At 39.0% G+C, this 23966-nt stretch overlaps 1 protein-coding gene across 1 annotated transcript in view; it reads left to right on the top strand.

Moving 5' to 3' along the window:
* Positions 1 to 1796: 1796 nt before the first annotated feature.
* Positions 1797 to 23966, top strand: part of adgrg4a (adhesion G protein-coupled receptor G4a) — a 29033-nt gene continuing 6863 nt past the window's right edge. The window contains exons 1-24 of the mRNA XM_041797873.1: positions 1797 to 1927; positions 2011 to 2136; positions 5109 to 5732; positions 5970 to 6067; positions 6169 to 6227; positions 9090 to 9144; positions 9372 to 9403; positions 9498 to 9646; positions 11683 to 11739; positions 13092 to 13169; positions 15829 to 15914; positions 15989 to 16059; positions 16165 to 16192; positions 16294 to 16316; positions 16417 to 16559; positions 16633 to 16762; positions 18849 to 18955; positions 20241 to 20457; positions 20580 to 20745; positions 20985 to 21137; positions 22922 to 23059; positions 23141 to 23186; positions 23368 to 23471; positions 23758 to 23879. Of these exons, the coding sequence (XP_041653807.1) occupies positions 2061 to 2136; positions 5109 to 5732; positions 5970 to 6067; positions 6169 to 6227; positions 9090 to 9144; positions 9372 to 9403; positions 9498 to 9646; positions 11683 to 11739; positions 13092 to 13169; positions 15829 to 15914; positions 15989 to 16059; positions 16165 to 16192; positions 16294 to 16316; positions 16417 to 16559; positions 16633 to 16762; positions 18849 to 18955; positions 20241 to 20457; positions 20580 to 20745; positions 20985 to 21137; positions 22922 to 23059; positions 23141 to 23186; positions 23368 to 23471; positions 23758 to 23879 (2762 nt within the window). The 5' untranslated portion in view covers positions 1797 to 1927; positions 2011 to 2060. The remainder of the gene's footprint in view (positions 1928 to 2010; positions 2137 to 5108; positions 5733 to 5969; positions 6068 to 6168; positions 6228 to 9089; positions 9145 to 9371; positions 9404 to 9497; positions 9647 to 11682; positions 11740 to 13091; positions 13170 to 15828; positions 15915 to 15988; positions 16060 to 16164; positions 16193 to 16293; positions 16317 to 16416; positions 16560 to 16632; positions 16763 to 18848; positions 18956 to 20240; positions 20458 to 20579; positions 20746 to 20984; positions 21138 to 22921; positions 23060 to 23140; positions 23187 to 23367; positions 23472 to 23757; positions 23880 to 23966) is intronic.

Consider the following 23966-nt stretch of genomic DNA (forward strand, 5'->3'; position numbering starts at 1 on the left):
CATTGATTGTCGTGCCATTCACAAATGCAAGTTAAAGCGGTGTCATGCAAAGAAGAAGCTACAGTATATGTGCACATGATCCAGAAATGCCACCATCTTCACTGGGGTCAAAGCGCATTTAAAATGGACAGAGGCAAAAGGGAAAACTGTTCTGTGGCCAGATTGATCCAAATTTGAAATTCTTTTTGGAAATTAAGGATGCTATGTCCTGTAAACTAAATTATGCATGCATCTCTGATGGTATGGGGTTGCATTACTACCTGTGGCGTGGGCAGCTTACACATCTGGAAAGACGCTATCAATGCTGAAGGGTAAATAGAGGCTTTAGCAAAACATATGCTCCCATCCAGACATCTCTTCCAGCAGCTGGTCTCCTCACTTCTCAGATGTTTATAGACTGTTGTTAAAAGAAGAGAGGATGCTACACAATGGTAAACATGGCCCCGTCCCTACTTTTTTGAGATGTGTTCATATTTTTTATGAAATGGTAAAATGTCTCAGTTCAACATCAGTGTTTTCTTTTTTATTTACATATTACACAGTACCCCATCTTTTTTGGAATTGGGGTTTTATTTGAAGATAAGATCCGTTACTTCCAAAAATCAGAGGAGAGTTTTATTTTCTCAAACAGTGGGTTTTCTTAGAGCACAGGCACTCTGATGTGGTTGGGAATTTCATAAAGGAGCTCATAGAGCAGGGGTCATCAACTATATTTGCACAAGGGCCAGCTTTATTCTTGGCAGACACTTTGGTGGCTGGACTTTCAGAGGAATGAATATGAACATTTTGGTCTAATTAATAAATTACTGTCAAACTATATTTCAGCTATACTGCGGCCTGCCACAAGGGGGCAACTGAGATATTTTTTCCAGGTTTTTGGATCTGTTTTGCTGCTCATGACTACGTTTGATGCTAAAATGCTGTGTTTTGATTTGTGGAAAATCTGTGCAGGAAACAGATTTTAGGGGTTGATTCTTATGCATGGATGTTGCACTCTGCAAAAAAAAAGGGAAAAAGACAATATATATATATAAAACAAAACATAAACTCCAAAAAATAATGAATAAAGGGCAAAATAGTTGACAAAAAGATTTTAAAAATGAAGAAAAAATTGATGCAGAAAATGGCAGCTTTAGTCAAGAATAGCTGATTCACATGTGTTACTCATTAATCATTACATAATGGCATTTACTGGGATTTATGTAAACATATCAAACATTGAGTCATACCTCAGAAAATTGTTTTAATTTTATTTGGCTTTGGGGCTGTTTTTATAGCTGTGGTTATATTTAAAATTAAATAGCAGAATATTTTTTTTTCTCCTCACATTTTCTGGATTTATTCAACTTCTGGGGGTCAGATAAAACTCTGTGGGGGCCTGATGGTGCCCTCGGGCCACCAGTTGATGATCACTGTCACAGAGCAATCCTGAGTGTAAAGGTTCCAACTCAGTGTTAAGATACAAATCAAAACACATTTGTGTCATTAACATCTGCACAAACACTGGCTGGTATACTTTATGTCTCAACATGCTGCAGTCTTTTGTTAAACTTTAAACCTTGTGAAGATAATTATTACCAACTAAAACTCTCACTGAGTAGCTGAAACTCTCACTTCAACCATGTGCTTAATGCCGACCAAAACATTCCCTCTAATATGCTCATGAAAGAATTACAGACGGTTACTTTGGCAGAGGTTTCATAAAGTCACGGTTTAATGATATTGTTCTTGTTAGTTATGTTTATGGCTTTAGTTTAATGAGTAACTCTGGGAAGTGAACAGAAGGGCGTGGAGGTCTCCATATAGAGAATTAAAGTGACGTTTGTGGAAACAGACTCATGGCTCAGCCTGCTCCTGCTGAACTGATTTAACTGTTTAATTTGCTACCAAGTTGTTTGGATCTCACTATTCCAAGGACACGGCCATGGTAAGTCTAAGTTATGTATGCAGATATGAATACATTATCAAATATTGTATTTTCCTGCCATGTGATATTGTGTAATCTTTCAGCCGATGATCACTTGACTGACCCTGGATATCTTCTGAATTTCACTGCGGCCATGAAGTCCTTCAGAAACGTGTCTGCTCTCATTTTTTGGCTGAGTATACTAACAGCTGTTTGTCTACTTGGTTCAGGTGAGATTTCACACTAAATTTAAGTCTTGAAAATGTTTTAAGAGGCAGACGAAACCGCATATTATCAGGTTCACAGTAAATATTGCAGTGTTAAAGTCACACTTAAAGAGTCAAATTTAACACTGTATCTGAGCGTATTTGGTCCCATCTGGAATTGGTGTCAAATTTACTCTATCACCTGTGTAAAAGTGAAGAGTGTAATTAACTCTAAAAAGAGTGAAAATGTACCAACCACTTACACTGTATAATGTTAGTACAAATTAACACTACATACAGTAAAATTTAACTCCCATAGAGTTAAATGTAACACTTTCCCCATGTTAATACAAACTAAAAACTAAAATTATGGAAATTTGTGTTTGGTAGATAATTTCTTTGTGCTTCTTGCTTCTTGGCATTGAGTCTTATCCTGCTGGAAAGCCTGTTTAAATTACTTTTAATTGGTGCCACATTTGTAAGGAACATCCATCTGTGGGATGAGAAGCAGAGCCGACTATGAGGGTTGCACACATGAAAAATTTGCCAAATTGTCCATACCAATGCCAAACAGCTGATTATGCTGTCACACTCAGGTGCCTGGCATCATTGGAGGCAATCTCAATGCAGAGAAATATCAAGATGAGATTCTGCAGTCAGTGGCAATCTCATATCTCCACAGTCTGGAACTGAACCCTACCCTCCAAAATGACAACATTCAGTCACACAGAGTGGGGTTTTTTAGAGACTACCTCCAGAATTTGGGATTGGAGAGGATGGAATTGCCTGCCAACAGTCCTGACCTCAACCCCACTGAATACTTGTGGGATCAGTCTGGGCATGCTGTTTGTTCCAAAGTGACCCACACAACCGCTGGTTGAAGAATGGGATACCATCCCACAGTAGTGTTTGACAAGGCTGTTGACTGGCATAAGGGGGTGGTACCAGGCTGTTGTGGCTGTGTATGGTTCTTCCACATGCTACTGAAGCTTCTGTTTGTTAAATGAATAAACTTTAAAATTGCCAATATGTCTTTTTTCTTCAGACTTGAATCATCCAATCCACCAAACACCAAACAAAAGTCAATGGCAGAATAAGATGTTTGGAATTGATAGAGAAGATTTGTCAAATTTTTCACAGGCACAACCCACATACTCAGCTCTGCTGCTCATCCCACAAATGCATGTTCCTTACAAACGTGGCACCATTTAAAAGGGAAATAAACGGGCTTTCCAACTGTGTCAGATCTATGGCCAAAAAGCATTGTCACAACAAAGAAATAATCTGCTAAACACAAGTTTCCTCACTTTTTTTAAGTTTATTTATCGCTGGTTCCAAATTCTCTCATAATAAAAGTAACAATAATACATTTGATAGCTCTTTAAGTTTACAGCCTAAAACACTACAGCACCATCAAACACCAAACGATCGTCCCAGTTATTTTGAAAATCAACACCAGTGCTGGCCAGACACATGGCTTTATGTCTCTGCTCTATTCCCAGCATGACTGATCATGGCTGGCAGAGTGTTTTCCTGAGATACCAGCTGTTTTGTCCGTCTCGGCTGCAGAATAGCAGCTCTGTTTGGGGGCACATAAGAAGAAATTTAGTACTATGCTCCATTTGAGGTGTAGAATGAAGTGGGAGGCCCCAGCTGCAGGTGAAATATCCCTGCCGTTATCATTTTTGCACTAACCTGTCAGCAAGGAGCCGAGCCCTGAGCGGGTTCTCATTTCTGGTATCAAGCACCTGGACCAGCAGTTGTTGGTTTTTCTGGGCTGCACTGCAGCTAGTGTGTGCAAGTGGTAGCACTTGAGGTGCGTTGTATGATGCAACATGACACTGTGGGGCTGGTGTGTTTTGGGCTTACCTTGTTATTGAGGCTTCGTTAACCTGACACGCCAGATCAACTGATTCAAATATCCATTGCTTGAATAAATTTGACATTCTTCTGGGAAAGTGCCCAGAGAAAGTATCTGGGAAAGGCAGGATGTTTCAGAAAATTCTCAGAAGCTGATAGGAGGAACGTTCTGTCTACCACATTCATGACGGGTCAATCAGAGCGACAAGACAAAATGAGGTTGTTTGCATGCACTTCTCTTGAGCTTACAGGCCACTGCTGCCAGAGATTGTTAATGGTGGAGCTTCCCAGTGGATAAAATTGATGCCAAGGTTGGTCAGGAGTCGTGCTAAAATGTCTTCTCTGCCATGACAATCTTCCAGTGTGGGTCTATGCTCTTAATTGTTCTAAAATAATATGGTCCAGTTCCAATTAAACTGCCGCTTTCTTACAGCTACATCTGAGCTAATAGTTACCCTGGTAACAACCATTGGTCTGAAGAGTGCTCTGTTTGGCACAGACATTTTGGATTGGAGCTATTAAAGATGAATTTGCCTGAAGACAGAGATGGAGTCTGGTAAATCCATCTGCTTTTCAAGATTAGGCTTTAATGTCCATATGTAAGAACGGGGGAGAGAGTCAGGCTCAGTTCTACAAGGTTCTCATTTATACAGAATAACTTCAGCTTGACTTCAAATGACTCTTCAAACTCCACAGCTAGGAAGTGGCTGACCTGAGTGAACAGGGTGCAAAAGTGTTTGAGATCAAAAACAACAACAACAACAACAACGAAAAAGTCAGAAACATGAGCCAAAGATCCCAGCAGTGACAACTGTACAACAGGCAAGATCTAAACACAACTAAACACTCAGCCCAAGGGCATAATGGAAGAACTAGAAAAGAAATAGCAGTGGATGGAGCTTAGATTATTTGACTCTCTACACATATTACACTTTTGGAGTTAAATAAACTGAAATGTTAAACACTAAGATATCATCACTCCAGTTGTACTGTGTACCTAACAGGGTATGCACTCCCTTTGTGTATCTTGAATGATCTTACAGTGTCTTATCGTGTTTTTTATTGGCATAATTGAGATCTGATCTGAAATGAAATTGATTGATTGCTTTGTCTCATGTCTTTTTTGTGTTTTGCAGCTGCCTCTGATGGTAACAGCCTGTGGAGTAAGAAAATAAAGTTCCCAGGTCGTCCATGTTTGTGGCAGCTACACCCAAAAATCGAGGTACCAGCTCTTAATGAGCTGACTGCATGCGTGCTTCTACGCTTAAAGATTAATGCAAAATGGACAGGGTTTGTCTACAAAAAACCAGGGGGAAGAGACATAGAACTGGGACTCCAAGGCACCAGTAGAATGGTATTAGTGTGGTTGTTTGGAAAAGAAAAACACTTCAACAAAGAACTGAAATCAGACAAATGGTATTCCTTTTGTGTTACCTGGTCGGGCCGAGCTCACAGGCTTCGACTCTACATAGATGGAGAAAAAGAGCCTGAGGTTCTTTTGGATCCCCCCTCATCTCTACATCTGGCCCCGAATGGCTCTCTCACTCTGGGGGCTTCTCATTTTGTATCCAACGGCAAGGTGCAGCTGGAGAATGGGAAGGATCTGATAGGTGACATCGGCCGTTTCAGGATATGGAACAGAGAATGGAGCACGGATGAAATGAAAGGGGAGAGCTGTGCTGATGGAGACGTGGTGAGCTGGGATCTGCGGCAGTGGCACTACAACTGCCCTCCTGAGGATGACAGCAGCCTTCACTGTGGTAAATACAAATCAGACTTTTTTTCAATTGCATTTCATGGTCAGGTGTGTTTGAAAACATAAATGATCGACATATTGTCCGAACAACAAGGCAATTTGCTAAGGGTGAGGGTCGAGTGAGTGGGTAGATAATACACTATGCATCCAGCAGCTACACTTTAAGGTCAAAGGGAAGGTAACAAGACACATTCCTTAGTACAACACATAGGCTAAGGTTTTCCTCTCATATTTTTTCCAGCATGGTCGCAGTACAAAATCCAAATGTTGGCTTTCATGGATCACTCTCAGAGGGCTGGAAAGTGCCCTTTGTCTCTGGAGGAAGTCACAAGAGACTGGGTATGAAGAAAATGTGACAATGTCAATAGGATGTGGCAGTCATTGACTCTGAACAAACAGCCTGATTAAAATGATCCACCTCTTCTGTCATCTCTTATCAGCTGGAGAACGTTTTCCCTCATAACATGTCTGTCCGTGACATCTTTGTGTCATCTCCAAGGTAATGCAGCCTTGTTTGCAAAACACTCCTCTCAGCTAACAATGGTATTGTATATTTATCAGTATTGCTATAGGCAATCATAAATTTGCCATAAGAGTGGCACGTTACTGGGAGCTATGGTGATTTAAATTAATTGCCAGCTTATAGAAAGGTTATTGTTAATGTGTTAACAAAACTTAATAAATTAAAATGAAGACTGCGAGTCAAATTCACCTTCTACAACAGCTGACTCACATTTAAATACAGGTGTTATTTTCACTGAAATTTTTTGAGTTGTTATGGTCCATGACAATTCACACCCTGATTATCTTTACCATGGAAACAATGCATGATGACAAGGAGAGGGGTCTGGCTGCAGACCGTAGATCCCAGACGCCCCTCTTGCAGACCTCTAGTGTGGGGCACTGTCTTTGCCAGAATGAAAGTTATGTAATTTGCCAGTGAAGGTACTAGATGCGTCTGGGATAACAGATCTGTCCGGGTCCCTGCACCTCCAAATGTCACAGACATTGTTTACTACGGCAACTCCACATGGACAAACCACAGTGCGACCAAGTTGATAGATAAATATTTGTAACATTTTGCAATGATTGTCAGACATTTTCATACTACTTTTTTAGTTCAATATAGTGATTTTTAACTTTTTTTAAAAATAAAAGACCATAATATTTTAATCATACAAGCAACAAATTTGTAACAAAACATATATTGGTAGATAAAACTAAAAAATTGGCACATCTGCGTGCATAAACCCTGTTCAGTTTTAAAGTTTAATTTAGTGTTTTTCATAAATATTGAAATTATTATTTGCTCTCTGTTGTTGAAACATGGTTAAAGACATATTCTGACATATAGCAAAAGCAAACAGGGTGCCATGACAATTTTAAACACTGTAAATGCCATAGAATTAAAAACCTTTATATAAAATTTTGTTTCCCATGGTATCAACATCACCTTAAAAAATACAGAGGGTCAAAAGAGGGTGATTCGGAGGTAAAGAGAAAGTCACAGTATGAATAACGTTACACTGATACGGTTAGCTTCCAAAGTTAGCTACACTGATTGCTAACAGGTTTGTTGTCCCTTGTAAGCTTCAAGCTTATAATAATGGTCATCACTGCAAATCATTACATGTGAGTCAGTTTTTTGTTTTTTTTTTTAAACTAAGTCTGGCAGTTTCATTCATGAAATAACCACATAGCAAACATACAGCCTAAACAGCATTACAGAAATAAGATAAGATAAACCTTTATTCATCCCACAGTGGGGAAATTTGCAGTGTTAACAGCAGCAAAGGATCCGCATAGCAAACAGAGAACAATAGGTACACTCAACATGCACACAGTGCACAGATAATTGTAATATACAAGAAAAAAAGAAGAAAATGTAAGCAGTTAAAAACACAAAAACTAAAAACTGTTCTACACAGTGAACAAAAAAGAAATTGGAATTGAAATGAAACAAAGAAAAAGGTCAGAAGGCTAATCTGGGGTTAAATTGTGTATAGACCAGTTTAGAAGTAATTACGTGAACAGTAGCTTCCTTAAGCTTTGTAACTACAATGGCTATGCTAGCTATGTAGTTAAAATTACTATGTAAACAAATGTTAGCTTTAGCTAAAGCTACTGAAGCTAAAACAGGCATATTTTAGCAAACATAGCATAAGCTAACCAAGCTTCATTAGCTTTAGCTACTTAAGTTATGTAGCAATGTTACCTATGAAGCTTATGTAGCTAATGTAGTTGTGTTAACTTTAGCCTTTGCCACATTATCTGGGTTAGATTGTTTTCATGGAAGACAAGCTTTTTTCCTTTAGACAGAGTTAGCTTTATCAAAGCTTTTGTAATCAGGTTTTGCAGGGCAGATTTTTGACTTTAACTTTTTATGTCTTAACCCTAACTCTACTTACTCAATTTCATTTTGAAACTTAACGTGTATTTCCATCCTGCATCCAACAGTATAGCCTGCAAGTCTGAGAGCTGTGGTCAGATTGTCTTACTGAAAAGGCCTGATACTTAAGGATGCATGAGCTGCTACTGGAAGTTTCTGTTTTGTTGTTGTCATGGTTGTCAGTGTTACTATGAGGTCAGAACTCTTGGTGACTTTTACACATCACGGTGGTCCTCTGCATCATGGCTGAGTTGCTGTTGTTTCTAAACTCTTCCACTTTATATTAGTACCACTTAGAGTTGACAGGGATGAAATTTCCCAGTTTTATTGCAAAGATGGCATCATCACGGTATCACACTTATTAAAGTCAATGATGACCCATTTACTATTACAAATGTTTGCTTACGGAGACTTCATGGCTAGGTGCTTGAGGTTTTACATCTGTGGCAACAGGTCGATTGAAACACCTGAATTCGGCAATTAACAGGTGTGGCCAAATACTTTAGTCCATACAGTATAGCTGTGACACTTACATTTTTCTTCGGTTTCATTCAAAGAACTTATGTTATGGCTGATTTAAAATCTATAATCACACCAATATAACTGTTTTTGCTGAGGCGGAATTGTTATTATAATGGACCAAGATTTGTTTATATTTCATCCAGAGATGTGAATTATATCTAAGAAGTGCATTAAATTTGCATGTGAAATTATTAATCCTTCTGCATGTTGATGCCCTTATGAACTGTATTGTTGTAAATCCAGATCAAACATCACAGTATAGTCATGATGCAAGTGCATATTAAAGGGAGGGGCCTGACTTATTTCCCACCTTTGTTATTATCTCACTAGTGCCCGTCTTTGTCTCTAGTTCAGATGCGACTGGTGCATTATTAGTCTAGACTATTATCAACATCTCATTCCATGTCTACATTCCTGATTGTAATTTCTGTTATCTGTTTTCTCATACAGCCGTAGCCACTGTGGGGTTAATGATTCTGCTGCTCTACATGCTCAACAACCTCAGGTACACTGCTATTAGTCTTCAGTTTGATTTTCCATGGATAGAAGCAATATCCTCAACGAACAGCTGATTAGAGAACAGATGAAAAGCTTGAGACAGTGTTCTGTTGACATAGTGACGTAGCTTTGGGCTCACTTAAGAGGCAAAGCAGCTTTGATTTATGTCTGGAAAGATTGGCTCAGCAAATTTTCCAAATCTTAAATAAATGTGTTAACATTTTGTATTTTCAGGAATCATGGGCATTCTCTTCCTGTGATAAGTGGTAAGTCACTCAGTTTAATTGCAATGGTACAAGATGAAGTTGCATATTTTTCACACTGACAGGTTTAATCCATGTCATTGGGATTAATTTTAAGTTTCAGCAGTAAAATTTATGTGAATGTGAATCCTGCTGCTAACGTGGACGTGGTTCAGGAAAGCATCGCTGCTCTGCTGACTGCGAGTTTCTCTTACAACTTCTTCAACCTGACAGCTGACCCTTCTAGCATCAGCGTTCTACCCGTAGGTAAGTCAGGCCTGTCGTACACCACAGTCACATAATATATGTGACTTTATGTAGTCGCTCTGCAGTCTCCTGACACACCAGACAGACTATTTAACATATCCATAGTATGGGACATTCATCCATAGACAGTGTTTGGAGGGTGACTGGAAGACACTCTGCAACATTGATTACAAGCTTTCAGTGCATTTCTTTGTTCTTCTTTAAATAAAGAATCGATGTCTAGCACGGATTAAACTGCTGCGATAGCTGCAACCACGCTCTTCACCAGTGGTTTACCAGCTTGCTCTCCCGCCCTCAGTTACAACCTCTTTCTCCTCGAATGACACTGATTAGTCCCATCATTCTCTGACCATAAACAGTTTTGCAAAATGTATCCACCTGATGACAGACAAGGAATCAGGACAATCAGTCTCAGTGTTTAGCGACTTTGTTTAGGAACTGGGAGGTTCTAGAGAAAGAGTGTGGTTCTTTAGAGGTGCTCTTTCATATGCAGACCTGCACTGACACCTCTCCATTTGTGCATGTCAGTGGGATCCTGCTTGTACATGTGCATTAATTCTAATTTCTTTTGGTTCCTGTGGAAGACTGTAATGTGTCTCAAAATTTCTATTAGTATACCGTAATATAGTACGCTAAAATGCAGCACAGAGTCCTCAATCACAGCTAGTGTTGACTCAAATCCCATAGCCAACTTCTATTAGTATACTGTAATACAGTAAACTAAAATGCAGTACTTAATCACAGCAGGTTAGCATTGTCTCAAATCACACACTGCTCTTTGCTAAAAACAGGAGGTGACAACGGTTTAACAGCCTGTTTTCTTCTTTCAAACAGCAGATTTATGGAATTATGATTTTTTTTTTTTTTTAAATCACTCACAACTGAATTCATGTAACTTGAATTTATGTTTACATTGTTGGCTTAAAAATCCCTTAAATGCCTTTGTCTTGTTAGAAATGTGCTGTTGTTGCTAATGAAACATTAGCTAGCGAATGCCAATGTTAGCTAGCGTGCTAGCATGCTAACAGCAATAGTGAGCGTGCATTGTCCATCGTTTCACACTCAGTGAAACAGTTTTGTGAGAGTAAGTAGTTCACTGCATTTGAATATATATCTCAGTGTTAACGCACTTTACACACTTGTACTATCAAAATATTGAGTAATAGTACGGAAGTAGGCTATACGATTTGGGATCACTGTCAAACTAGCTAGAACTCAAAATTAACATTTCTCCACTGGCATGTAAGGTCAGTGTTTTCATCAGTATGTTTTCAATCAGTTAGAGTAGTGATAGTGCATTAATACAAGTGCTTTACATTTATATTAATATTAAAGTTCAACTGATTAGAATAGCTTAAAGAGAAGAAATGTTGTGACTAAAAGTAAAGACTGATGTAAGGACTTTGAATTGACTTGGACTGGACAAAAATTTTTTTGAGTTTTTGCTGACTAGACTAAAACTATAAAGGTTAAAAATTACTAGAATGTGGCTAAAACTAATTCAAATTTTAATCTAAAGACTTAGACTGAATTTAAAATATCTGCCAATATTAACACTGTTCAATAACAGTGTTTAAAAATGAGATTACCATGCAGTTTCTTCTTCTTCTTCCTCTTCTAAATGGAATCACTGTTGTAATCACTTCTGCTTCACTTAAAAATTAACAACAATGACAACCATAGTCTTGAAAAAGGATGTATGTTGATGTAACATGTATTTACATACATGATATGACATCATGTGTTCAGTCCTTGTTTACAGACATAAAGCAAGTTTGGCTGTGATGGAAATCTACATCTGAGGCAAGAATAGGAGGAAAACCATTAGAGTAATTCAGTTATTTTGAACTTAATCTGTGATTGTTTAGTTGCTTAGCTGAAGGGAGCTTTGATAACGCTAACTCTGTCTGAAGGATTTTTGCACCTATAGAAACACATTACAGATAGAGAAGTCATCTCTGTGTTCCTAAAAAAAGAAAATTGTCTTTAATGTTCTGTTTTCATGTCAATGTATTAATTCATTTCATTCATTCTAGAGTCATTCCCTCCAGAGGCAAATCCTACTCTGACTGCCAGTACTGTAAAACCTACAGGTGTGTATAAAAGAAAGAATGAAAATCATTTAGATCAGTGGTTCTTATCTGGTCTAGCCTCAGGACTGACTACCAACTCCTGAATGAGCAATCACATTAAATGTTTGAGAAAAATTTCAACAATTCAAATTCATTCAACATAAAAAAATGAGATTTGAGTGTTTGTTTGGAACAATATGAGCAAACAAAGAGACAGGACAAGTGTGCCGTTATGGAAACCATAAACTACCAAGCATGCATACTTTGTACTTGATTCCATTTCCCATGCTACAGTACAAGTTTTTGTTTTTTTGCAAAACTAAGAAACTAAGATGTTCAAATTTGAAAACCTTTTTTGTCGTCTGTTGAAAAGAGGTGAAAGGTTTCAAGAAAGTCTCAGACGCCCCTTTGGCAGACTGTTCATGTGAGACGCCGTCTGTCAGAACGAAAGGGATGTAATTTGTTAGTTCAACATTAGATTTTTTTTTTTAACAATGCTATCCAAAGGAAAGTCTGGCTGTTACATGTATGAAATAACTGCAAACATTACGGACTAAGCAGCAGAGTAAAAGATCAGCGGTCTAATCTGGGATTGAATTATGTATAGACCAGTTTTAGAAGTAGTCACTTAAACGATGGATCGCCTTAGCTATGTTAGCTTTATCTAAAGCTAAACTAGCTATGCAATTAATGCTACCACATAAAACAATGTAGCTAGCTAAAGCTATCATAGCTAGATAACATAGTCATGTAGCTACTTTGTGAGCTTAGCTTTAGCTAAGTTAGCCATCTAGATAACATAGCCATGTAGCTAAGTAGTGAGCTATGTTATATATGTAGCTTACGCAGCATACTGTGCTACATGAGCTATGTTTGCTGGGTTATAATGTTTTCATATCTTTTTTCCTGTAAGCAGACTGTTTTTTCAGCTTTATTAAAGATTTTGTAATCAGGTTTAATCAGGTCCATTCTGACAGAGGTGGCGTGCATGAACGGTCTGTGAGAGGGGGCATCAGAGGTATGTGGTCTGCAGCCAGACCCCTTTCAGTTTCGATCTCAAAAAACAACCAAAGTGTACTTATCAGTCAAATTAAATATAATGATGTAGTTCAGCTAAGGCCCATTCTACATTGTGGACTTCTTGCCACATTCTTTTTCAGGCAAACCTTCATGACCCACTCACATGGTGCAATGACCCACTTCTGAGTCCTGAGCCACTAATTAAGAACCACTAGATCATAATGGTTGATTTTGTTATTAAAATCCAAAAGTCTACAGAAAGTCTTCATGTTTTGTTTTTGTGTTTGTAAAATTTGTCTTTTGTTTTGTCATGTTTTTGTGTTTTGTGTTGTGTCTCTTTTTTTTACAAACAGGTCAAACTCAAATCCTGCCAACTCGACCCAGCAACATGTCGACGACTGGAGGGCCTCTAGACCTCAACGAAACCACCTGTCAGTTCCTCCTAAAACAGTTACACAAATATAGGCAGATTATTACTGCCTATCAGTGTTCATTTTGGCGGCTTAAATGTAGTCTTAGTCTCTAGATTAAGATGCCACATAGTCACATTTTAGTCATTTTCACTCTTGGAATAGTCAAATATAGTGATTAAATTACTAATATGTTTTATATGCATAGAGGAGAAATATAATAGAATTCGAACATCCAACAATTCAGCACTAACATTTTAGCCTCGTTGAAGAAAACATCTTTTCACTAGAGTTATTATCATCCAACATCTGTTCCAAGAGAGTCCTATTCTCATCTTCCTCATGGAGAAAAGAGGTTAATTTTGGTCATAGTTTTTTTTATTAACACTGCTGCCTATCTTCCTCTTTATTCTTTACTGTTGTGTCTTCACAATAGTTTGGATCTTTATTGTCCAACCAGAGAAAAAACATGCTTACTGGAACAGCCTTGAAACTATAAAAAAACACAACTACATGTACCATCGAGAATACAAACACATGACAATGAAATTACAAATGTGTAAGAAGAAGGGCTGGGGGGTTTCTGTGGTTGTGTGAGATGTAGAAATCTTCAGCAAGTTACTAAAATGAGACCAAATGACTTTGAGCTTTACCTCCAGAATTTTTTCTGTCCATCCTTTGGTCAAAGTGGACATTTCCGAAGAAAAATCTCTAAAGTCAAATGTACACTGTGTGAATTTTATCTGATTCAGGCATGAATTTTGCCAAAGAGTCAGCTCGAAATCCCACAGTGTCTGCTTGCTTCAAGTGTCCTAAAAATATGACATTAGCAAGCAAGGGATGAACTTGAGGTGTAACGATGTTGACCTTAGACCTCCAAAATTGAATCAATTCATCCTTGAGTCCGAATAAACATTAATGCAACTCCTGAAGAAAGTCCATTTAGGGTTGCTTAAGTTATGGCAAAGGGGTAAACATGAGGCTGAATGACACTGACCATAGATCTCCACAATCTGATCAGTTAATCAGTGAGTCAGAGTAGATATGTGTGTAAAGGCTAAAATCAAAACCCTGAAAACTCTTTCCATATGGCATTGAAAAACTAAAGGCTTAATGACACTGACCTTTGACCTCCAAAACCTGATCAATCCATCTGTTAAACCAGGCGTAAACACTTTCATCCAGTTCAGCCATGAATTTTGAGTTTCACAACTCACTTGTAAATTGCACCGACTTTCGGTCTGTCGTTCATCGTTTGTCATGGTGTGTACAGCGGGATATGATGGCTGACCATAACCTGACTGTGTTCTGGCCAGCTGCTCCTGATGGGTTGGATGGATTTCTGATAGTTTAGATATTTTGGTCATACAACCCCAGACAACTTCCAAAGTGAGAGCAGAACCATGAGCAGAATCCTCAACTTGGGGGTATATTTTTCCTTGTATAATGTCAGACAGCCCCTTTAATCATCATGACAACAGCAAAAATAGCTTTCTAAAGGCTTTAGTCAGAGTGTACATTAGTACAAAGTATGAAAAGACCCTTCCTTGGATGTGGCATTGACATGCATAGAACGCATATGAGCTTAATAACCCTGGCTGTTGAGTTCAATTCAGCCTTGAGTCATAGTGGACATTTATTCAAAGGCTAAAGACAACCTTGACTGTCCTTGAGATATGCCTTTGCCAAACATGGGACGAACATGAGGCATAAAGAAATTGGTTTTTGACCCCTTAAATCTAATCAAAATATCCTTGTTCAAAGTTTAAATAAACTCTTCTAAAGCAGCAATTTTTAGTAGGTGAAGGATGTGTGCCTGAAAGAAAAACGTGGAAAAAAAATCTATGATGGGCTCTTATTTTGAAGGATACATCTCCATCCCCTTTTTCCGTTATATCTTTTGTTCCAGTTCAAGTAAAACTGCCACATTTTTATTGAAGACATTTGGTTAGGATTGCAAAAAGTAAGAAATTTGGGTCGTGATTTGTTGCTAAGGAGATATAAGCAGGTCTTGACGTTAGACCGGTTGAGAACCACAGCTCTAAAGTGTCCTTTAGATATGATTAAGGACTGACATGAAGCCTAATGACATTTGACCTCTAATAGAGATCATAGAGATCATAGAGATAATAGTGATTATATCTAACCAATTCATGCTTTAGTTAGAGTGGACATTTATGCATAGTGAGAGGAAAATCTCTTAAGGGTTCTTAAGTTATCATGGTCATAAGCAAAGGGGTAAACATGAGCTTAATGACCCCGGATGTTGACCTCCAAAGTCTAACAAATTCAGCCTTTAGTCAGAGTGGACATTTATGCAGAGTTAAGAGAAAATCCCTTAAATTGTTCCTTGATTATTGTTCCCCCCAACAAGAACCCAGGTGGACAGATGGAAATTAAAACATAACAATACTAGACTTGGGTATTGTCCTGTGCGAATGTGATGTACCCATAAAAGGCCATTTATGATAGAAATTATAGCAAGGTGAGTAGCAGACATACATCAAATTTGTACCCTATTTAGCTGAAGTTCAAACTCTGGGATCAAGAGACTACTGATTTTGTTGGATAAACAAAACCTTACACTAGCTGTGAACTAAACTTAGTCTGCATTTCAGTTTGCCTTATTGAATGGTTCCAACAGTTTAAAGCTGAATTGTCTGCCTTCTTGTTTCTGCAGTTCTGCAAGATGTGTTCTTCAGAATCAATCTGACCTTGAACATGACAGGCAGTCCTACAAATCCAGAAGAGGATATTGAGAGATGGGTAAGAGCCTCCCACTCACAAATTCTTGAACATTTATCCTTTGTGTATACTGAATTATTCTCATGGGTCAAAAGATCAAAGAGCAGCTGGAGGTGAAAAACGCCATGACTGTTCTGAATCTCATCATAGAAGAGGATAATGGCAGGTGAGGACTAAATTCATTAAATAAAGTATAGTTGGCATTCAGTTTATCATAATACTTGTCATATAAAGCTATGTTTGGCCTGTTTTTCTAAATTTTACTTTACAGGTACATGGAGCCACACAATGGTCTGATGGTGAGTGTATCTTAATGGCAAGGGAATGCAATAAAATACAAGAAATAAATCAGATATCTCAAAGCCATAACAGTTCATCTCTGTGGTTTCTTTCTTCTTAGATTTTCCACGACCAACAAACACAGTGGGTGACTGAAAAAATAAGAAAACAATTAAAATCACTGTCTCAAAGCCACAAGGTTAAAGCTAATGATGATACAATTAATTGTATGATTTCTCTGCAGGTATAACTGCACCTTTCAAGTTCAGGAATATGACACGGGCAATGTGAATGACACTATGAGTGTTATCAATGCTGCACTGACTTCAATATATGAAAATGAATCCTTCACTTTACAAACTACACGTGTGGTGATCAAGCACATAAGTAAGCTGACTTTCTGAACACCTTTAAAAGTTTGTTATGGATTAAGACTTAACAACATATTTTTTCCTCTAAGTGCCAGGGGACTGTCCAGATGATGTCACAGATACGATATATGGGGAGTATTATTGGTCTGCAACATGTCCACAAAGAAGCACAGAAATTATCTGTGAGAAACCAGACTCGGAGAGAGCCACCAGGTTCTGGTAAGACCTTACTTTTGGACTTCTTTGATATCAGTGTCTTAAACACCAACAAGATGAGCATAGGGGTTTATTTCCAGAACTAGAAACAACATGGAAAATATGCAACTGTGAATTACTCTGAGATAAAATAATATGCAGGTGAGTTTATTTATTTTATACTATTATATTACCTTACAGTGGGTTGAGTTAGGTTTCTCTTTACCAGCTGATCAGTCATCCATCATGTTCATCCATCATCCTTCCATCCATAATTCCTCTGAATATACATATTTTTCCATCCATCCATCCATCTTTCTGTCCGTCCATCGCTTTTACTGGAATCCGTCTATCCATCCCTCCCTTTAAATGACTTCCATCCATCCATCTTTCAACCCTTGTTCTGATCTGCAGAATCAGCAGCTCTGCTCCTACCATCATTTAGGTGCCTGATCTCCTTATACCATCTGTTACACTAGCTACAATTTGTATGAAAAAATGGCACAACACGCCAGCAAATGCTTAAACCATTTATCAAAGGTTATCAGTCAAGAGGATGCATGTTTTTCTTGACATTGATGCTTCTCATTTAAGAATAAAGTATAAGTTTAATTTTTTTAAAAAGTCCACTCTCACCAGCCTGAGTCATCTAAGCAAACATCTTGGTGTATAAATAAAAGGAGATAGCATTTTTTTAATGTTTACTATATTAACGGGTGCACACCTTTTTAAATCGTTGTTCCAACAATCTGTTTCCATGGAGACAGGCATGCCGTCCAGGAGAATTCCCTCAGTAATAATGTATTTTCAGCCACTTTTTTTCTCACTCAGTACACAAGCTCTGACATATACAGTGTCAGGCTGATGGATACATGTCTGTCTTCAGCACAGTCAAAAAATAATTTTTAGTGCAATAAGGGGCTTCAGTCTTTCTCATGTTATCTCTGCTATATTAAATTTCAACAAATGGGCAGACAGGTCTATGGTTAATGGCACTCTGTATTTATGGTTATTAAGTCTAAACACAATCATCAGCAGGGGACAGGTGGTTTTATGTACTTAACACACTATTGGAAACTGGCAATAAATGCATTTAATAAAGACCAAGCTGGACCCTGAGGTCACATGTTCCTTGTTAGTTCCAGTTCCCACATTAGAAAGCTAATGTCTGACTTTGGAAAGTATATGGGCTTTAAATATTACCATGGACAACACAAAAAACTGTTCCACAGTTTTGGGGCCCTGGTGAACGCTGTCCCTTTTTGTTTTCAGTCGTACATGGTACAGGCAGAAGTCCCCTACCTGCAAATCTCAGTGTATGTGCCAGCTTGTTTTGCTTTGGCTGGGAGCAAGGCCATGTAAAGCTTTAAAAGTAATCAGTAAAATCAGACCGTGTAAAGATGCTAAAAATCTCTACATCAGCAGTTACTAATTTGCTCTTGTTGCTTTTATTAATATTTGGCACTGTGGCTGTTCTGGGATACACCTGCCCTTTGTGGAAAGCCCCAAGAAGAAACAGCACACTCTGCTCTTCCTGTGCCTACAAGGAAAGCCTGAGGCAGGGGGAGAAGCAGCAATAAACCCAGGGCAGAGCAGGCATCTGTGACAACAGAATGATCAAGTCAGATATAGCATAAAGGAGGAGCTTGGGTGGGGGAGGGTTTGAAAAAATCAGTTTGCAGAGGGAGCAGCAGAGTATAGCCAGGTTAGGGCAGTTTGATATGGCTGCATGAGTGCAATTAGCCAATAGCTTGCTTAGAGTGAACCAGCTGGCAGTCAGATCTGACGGCCTGCTTGAACTAATGATTCATACCTGGTTTGTTGTGAAGAAGTTTAAGTAGATGTGTGTTCTCCTTGGTGAAAGTAGCCAAGTTGATCCATTATCCTTTTGGCTCTTTGGATGTGGCTCAGACTGCTGCTGTCCTTCAAAGACAACCCACTGAAGCCAAAAGAAAACACTTAAATGATTCATTGCTCTGAAATGATCTTTGTCGCTTTACATGGACAGATTTCCATCAAAAGGAAAAAAAAAAATCTGACAGCACAGCTGGGTATTTATGTTCTTTAGCTACTGTTCTTTCTATTCACTCTGGTTTCCTTCTTTCTACAGTATGCTAGACAGTAAAACTGACAAGAGCATCTGGGCTGCACCTGATATGACAGCTTGTGAGCCAATTGTGACCATATCAGACCTGGAAAATGTCAATGTGACCACTGGTAAGAGGATTAGTCCCACTATTGACTGGTCTGTTTCATTTTTATTGCTTGTTATACTGCTTAGAAAACAGAATAATATCTCCAAAAAAGCCTTTCTAAGCTAAATTAAATAAAATAAAAAATACTCTCTCTTGGTTATTTTCTTCCCTTTAATCTACTATCCAAATTCCAAAAAAGTTGGGCTGTTGTGTATGTCTGACATTGAAACTGAGACATTTTACCGTTTCATAAAAATATTTGCTCATTTTGAATTTGACAGCAGCACCACATCTTAAAATGTAAGAACAGGATAACAAAAGGCTGGAAAAGTAAGGTGTGCTCTTGAAAAACAGGTGGAAGAACATTTGCAACCAGTTAGGCAACAGAGCTGGGTGTAAAAGATGCATTTTAGAGAGGCAGAGTCTCTCAGAAGTAAAGGTGAGCAGAGGTTCACTAACCTGCAAAAAAAAACTGCTTTTCAAAATGGACTGAGGCAAAATGGAAAACTGTTTTGTGGTCAGATGAATCAAAATTTGAAATTCTCTTTGGAAACCATGGATGCCATGTCCTGTGGACTCAAGAGGAGAGGGACCATCCAGCTTGTTATCAGTGCATAGCTCTAAAGAAAGCATCTCTGATGCTATGAAGTTACATGAGGGCCTATGGAATGGGCAGCTTACACACCTGGAAAGGCTCTATTAATGCTGAAAAGTATTTGGAGGTTTTAGCACAACATATGCTCCTATCCAGACAACGTCTCTTTTGGGGAAGGCCTTGCATAATTCAGCAGGACAGTTCTACAGAATATACCACATCTATCACAACAGCATGGCTTCGCATTAGACGAGTCCATGTGCTGAACAGGCCTGCCAGCAGTCCAGAAAACAGATTGTCTGGCAACAAAAGACTGATAAGCAGCTTGAACCCTACATCAGAAGAAGAATGGGACATCATTCCTCTCCTAAAACTACAGCAGCTTGTCTCCTCACTTCCAATATATTTGCCGTTTTGTTAAAAGAAGAGGGGATGCTACACAATTTATGTGGTCCTGTCCCTACTTTTTTGAGATGTGTTACTGCCATCAAATTGGAAATGAGCTAATATATTCCATGAAATGGTAAAATCTCTCTGTTTCCACATCTGGTTTATGTTTTATTTTCATTAAATATGAATATATGAGATTTTCCAGTCATGCATACTGTTTTAATTTACATTTAACACAGCGCTCCAACATTTTTGGAAAGGCGGGTGTTAGTAAAACTGATAAAATGCAACTTGAAATAGTGATAATTGTTTTGATTTCCAGATAACGCGGGGGAGGTGGTGGACATTATTCAGGATCTTGTAGACAACCAATTAGGAAACAGTACCGAGCTCTCCCCCTCTGATCTGGACACTATCGTGGAGAAGCTCGGTGAAGTGGTCGATGTCGGTGTTGTCAAACCTGCCGTTGGTGCCGATATTGTCAACATTGTTTCTGATATCCTGCTTTCAAAAACTAACATCTCTACAGTGGCTGGCACGTAAGTGTAAAGAGAGAAAATACGGGAATGCCTTGTGGAACAGAATGCGAAATCCTTTCTAAAGTGGCTCTGTTTGAATCTTACCCTGATGTTAATCAATGTGACTTTTGTTTGGGAAATAGTGTCCTTAATCTGACTGAGAGAATGGGCAACAACATGGATTTCCAAGAGGAATCTCTAAGTGTAACAGCCCCTTCTTTGGCCCTGTCCATGGTCAATGTGAAGCCAGGTAACTTTTCTGGCCTCACCTTTGGAGTGTCGTTCTTCTCTCCACTGCTGAACCCAGAGGTGAGATGCTATAAATGCTATAAAATGCTTTAAAAAGACAGAACACTACTGCCATTTTTTTGCAGCTCAAAAAATGAGTAAGCGCCAAGGTCAGTTCCTCCAGCTTCCTTGAGGCTGAAAATGTTTGCAGTCAAGGCACATTAAGCTTTTACTAGAAAGACCATGTCAAAAGCTACATTTACCAAAGGGAGAATACTGTTTTATTCATCTATTTATTTATTAATTCATTTATTTTTCAGGTTTCTGTCAACCAGAGCTTTGAGGGTAAACCACCCACTGACACAGATGCAGCTATCTCTTTGCCCCCTTCCCTCCACCAACACTTCCCTCCTGGAGGGACACAGAGAACCCGGATTCAGTTTCAGTTCTACGGAACACAAGAACTTTTTCAGGTACATCCAAGCATAATGTTTTTTTTTTTGTGACTATGTTTTCTCTTCTTTTTATACTTTTAGGTAGTCTGAACTTAATATAATGAAGATCAAAACTGTCATGCAAATAATATGCAAAAGCACAACACCAGCTACACGTACATTGAGACGTAGCCTAGTTTAACCTGCTAGGTAATTATATTCAAATTCAATGTCCAATAAAAACTAGCCTAAAGCCAAGCCCAACTCTGAAATTCAACATAAGCCAGTAAAACCTCTGCCACACAACATATTGCTTGTGTAAGTGCAGGTGTGCTGCTTCTGTATGTCTATGTGGAGTGGTACAGCAGATCTTTGGTGAGGGCTATGTTCTCTGTTTTCCTGCTTTTCTGCTGGTTAGTTGTATTTGAGCGTAATTTAAGTTGTTTATTCTGCTTTGGATATTACATACACATACACAAGATATCAAAAATAGGTCTACTTAACCCCGGACAAAAAAAAAATCTACCTGCAGCAGTGCGTAGAAAGCAGCCCAATCCCATGGGAAAACAGCGGACCTGGCAACCCTGAAGGTGTTCCGCCAGCTGTGATAGCTTCAACGTACGCTAAAGTAATAGCTTAAATATTACAACTATCTTGTCTTAGGTGTGAAGATCTTGTAAAAAATGGTTATCATGATATTTTTAAAAAGTGGGTTAACTCGGAGGATGATGTGGGGGTAGACTATTTTACTGCCTGTTTGTTTTCAGCAGTATGATTGATTACACTGTTTGCTACGAGCAGAGATAACTCTCACTATTCATGGTTAAATTATCTTGTGTTACCGGGCAGGTTTAGCTTAGCTGGTAGGGCAGGTGCCCATAAAGAGAGGTTTGGACTCTCAATAACCACTAAAGCTACATTTTTGTATTTCAAGCTTTTAAATCATGAATGACCCAATCAGAATGCTTTCACCCCTAAAAGGGTAGGGCTGGCATTGGTTGTTTACAGTCATGTGATCCCAAATGGTGATCAGGAAGTGGGGTACAGCCTTTAGGAATGAATGGGAATGGAGGAATGGGGGTGCTGGAGCCCATCCCAGCTGTCATTGGGTGAGAGGCGGGGTACACCCCGGACTGGTTGCCAGTTAATCGCAGGGCTGACATATAGAGACAGACAACCAGGCACACTCACACTCACACCTACGGCCAATTTAGAGTGCCAATTAACCTAACAAGCATGTTTTTTGGTGGTGGGAGGAAGCCAGAGTACCCCGGGAGAACCCATGCGTGCATGGGGAGAACATGCATGCTCCGCACAGACAGGCCCTGACTGGGAAGTGAACCAGGGACCTTCTTGCTGTGCAGCAACAGCGCTAACCCCTGCACTGCTGTGCAGCCCAAGTTTGAAGTTTACAGCTGTAAATGGACCTGTTGTCCTTGTTTAGTTACAAACATGCTTTTAATTGAAACGGTGATTTACTATCAACTGAATAAGTGTGGTAAGCGACAGAGAAATGATGAACCGTTCATGGACAAGCCTGTGCTATGAAGCAGCTCTTTAATGTTACCCACCGTTGCTAGCTCCCGTTTGAGTGCCAGTTCCCGTTCCTCCATTCTTTGTCGTTATTTGGTCCATGTTTAAAAAGCCCAAATGGTGCCAAATGAAAGAGCCAAACAACCAGCTCTACTGGGCTGAACCAAATGATCTGGACCTCTTAACAGAGACATATATCCAAAGTACTTGGATGAGTTAACCTTGGGTTAGGCACTCCACCTTTAGATACTAAACTTTGATTTACAGCCCCACCTTTCTGTTTCTTTTAGGAGCCCAGCATAAATATTGGAGAAGAGGGCATCTGGGAACTGAACTCCTATATCGTATCTGCCAGTGTCAATGGGAGCCATGTGAGCGGCCTAAGCGATAAAGTGGTGGTGACCCTGAAACATCAAACACCCATAACTGTAAGGGGACTTTACCTACAGATGGTCAGTTTGAACAATGTTTGACTAGACAACCTTATCGCTTCTCTTTTGTTTTTACAGCTGAAGACGGATGTAGCTTGTGTGTTCTGGGATTTCCAGAAAAATGGTGAGTTGGTCAACATTTATTTTAGTTTATATGTTTACAGGTGGATTTAGATTATTTGTTCCTAAAGAACCAGTCGGGACAGTAAACACCCCTAAACATAGAGCTTTGTGGCCGCTGATTAGCTGCGCTGATCAAATGTTTTGTGTTGTTCTGGCTGTGTATCTCTGCGTGCATGAGTCAGCCGGAAAGGGTGGCTGGGACAAGAAAGGTTGTACAACTGAGAATCTGTCTTCTAATCGAACCAGCTGTCAGTGTGATCACCTCACTCATTTCGCCGTCCTGCTGGTGAGTCACTGGTTTGCTTTTTATAAATGAAACTCTGGAACAGAAAACTCCCACAAACAACAAACATACTGTGTGCAATCTGGCTAATTAGAAATGATACACAATGTTGATGTAGGAGGCACAATGTGGGAATTTTTCATGAATCTATGATTAGATCATGTGATCACAGCTTACAGTATACTGATTCTGCCAGCTATGCTACCATGAGCACCAGATGATGATTCCTGTTTATACTATAATTATTATAATAAATCAAATGTTTTCTTCTGTTTGCCGACAATTCCAGGATATATCCAGGGGCAATCTCAGCAAAACTGACGAAGAGGTCCTGATGGTGATTTCATATCTTGGCTGTGGTATATCCTCCATCTTCTTGGGCATCACCCTTCTCACCTACCTTGCTTTTGAGTGAGTCACTTTGAGCAACACTATCATGTGCATCCCATTTTAATAAATTATTATAATAAGGATCTGAGTAAGATACATGTAAGATGT

The sequence above is a fragment of the Cheilinus undulatus genome, linkage group 10 (genome assembly GCF_018320785.1).
Source record: "Cheilinus undulatus linkage group 10, ASM1832078v1, whole genome shotgun sequence".
Classification (NCBI taxonomy): domain Eukaryota; kingdom Metazoa; phylum Chordata; class Actinopteri; order Labriformes; family Labridae; genus Cheilinus; species Cheilinus undulatus.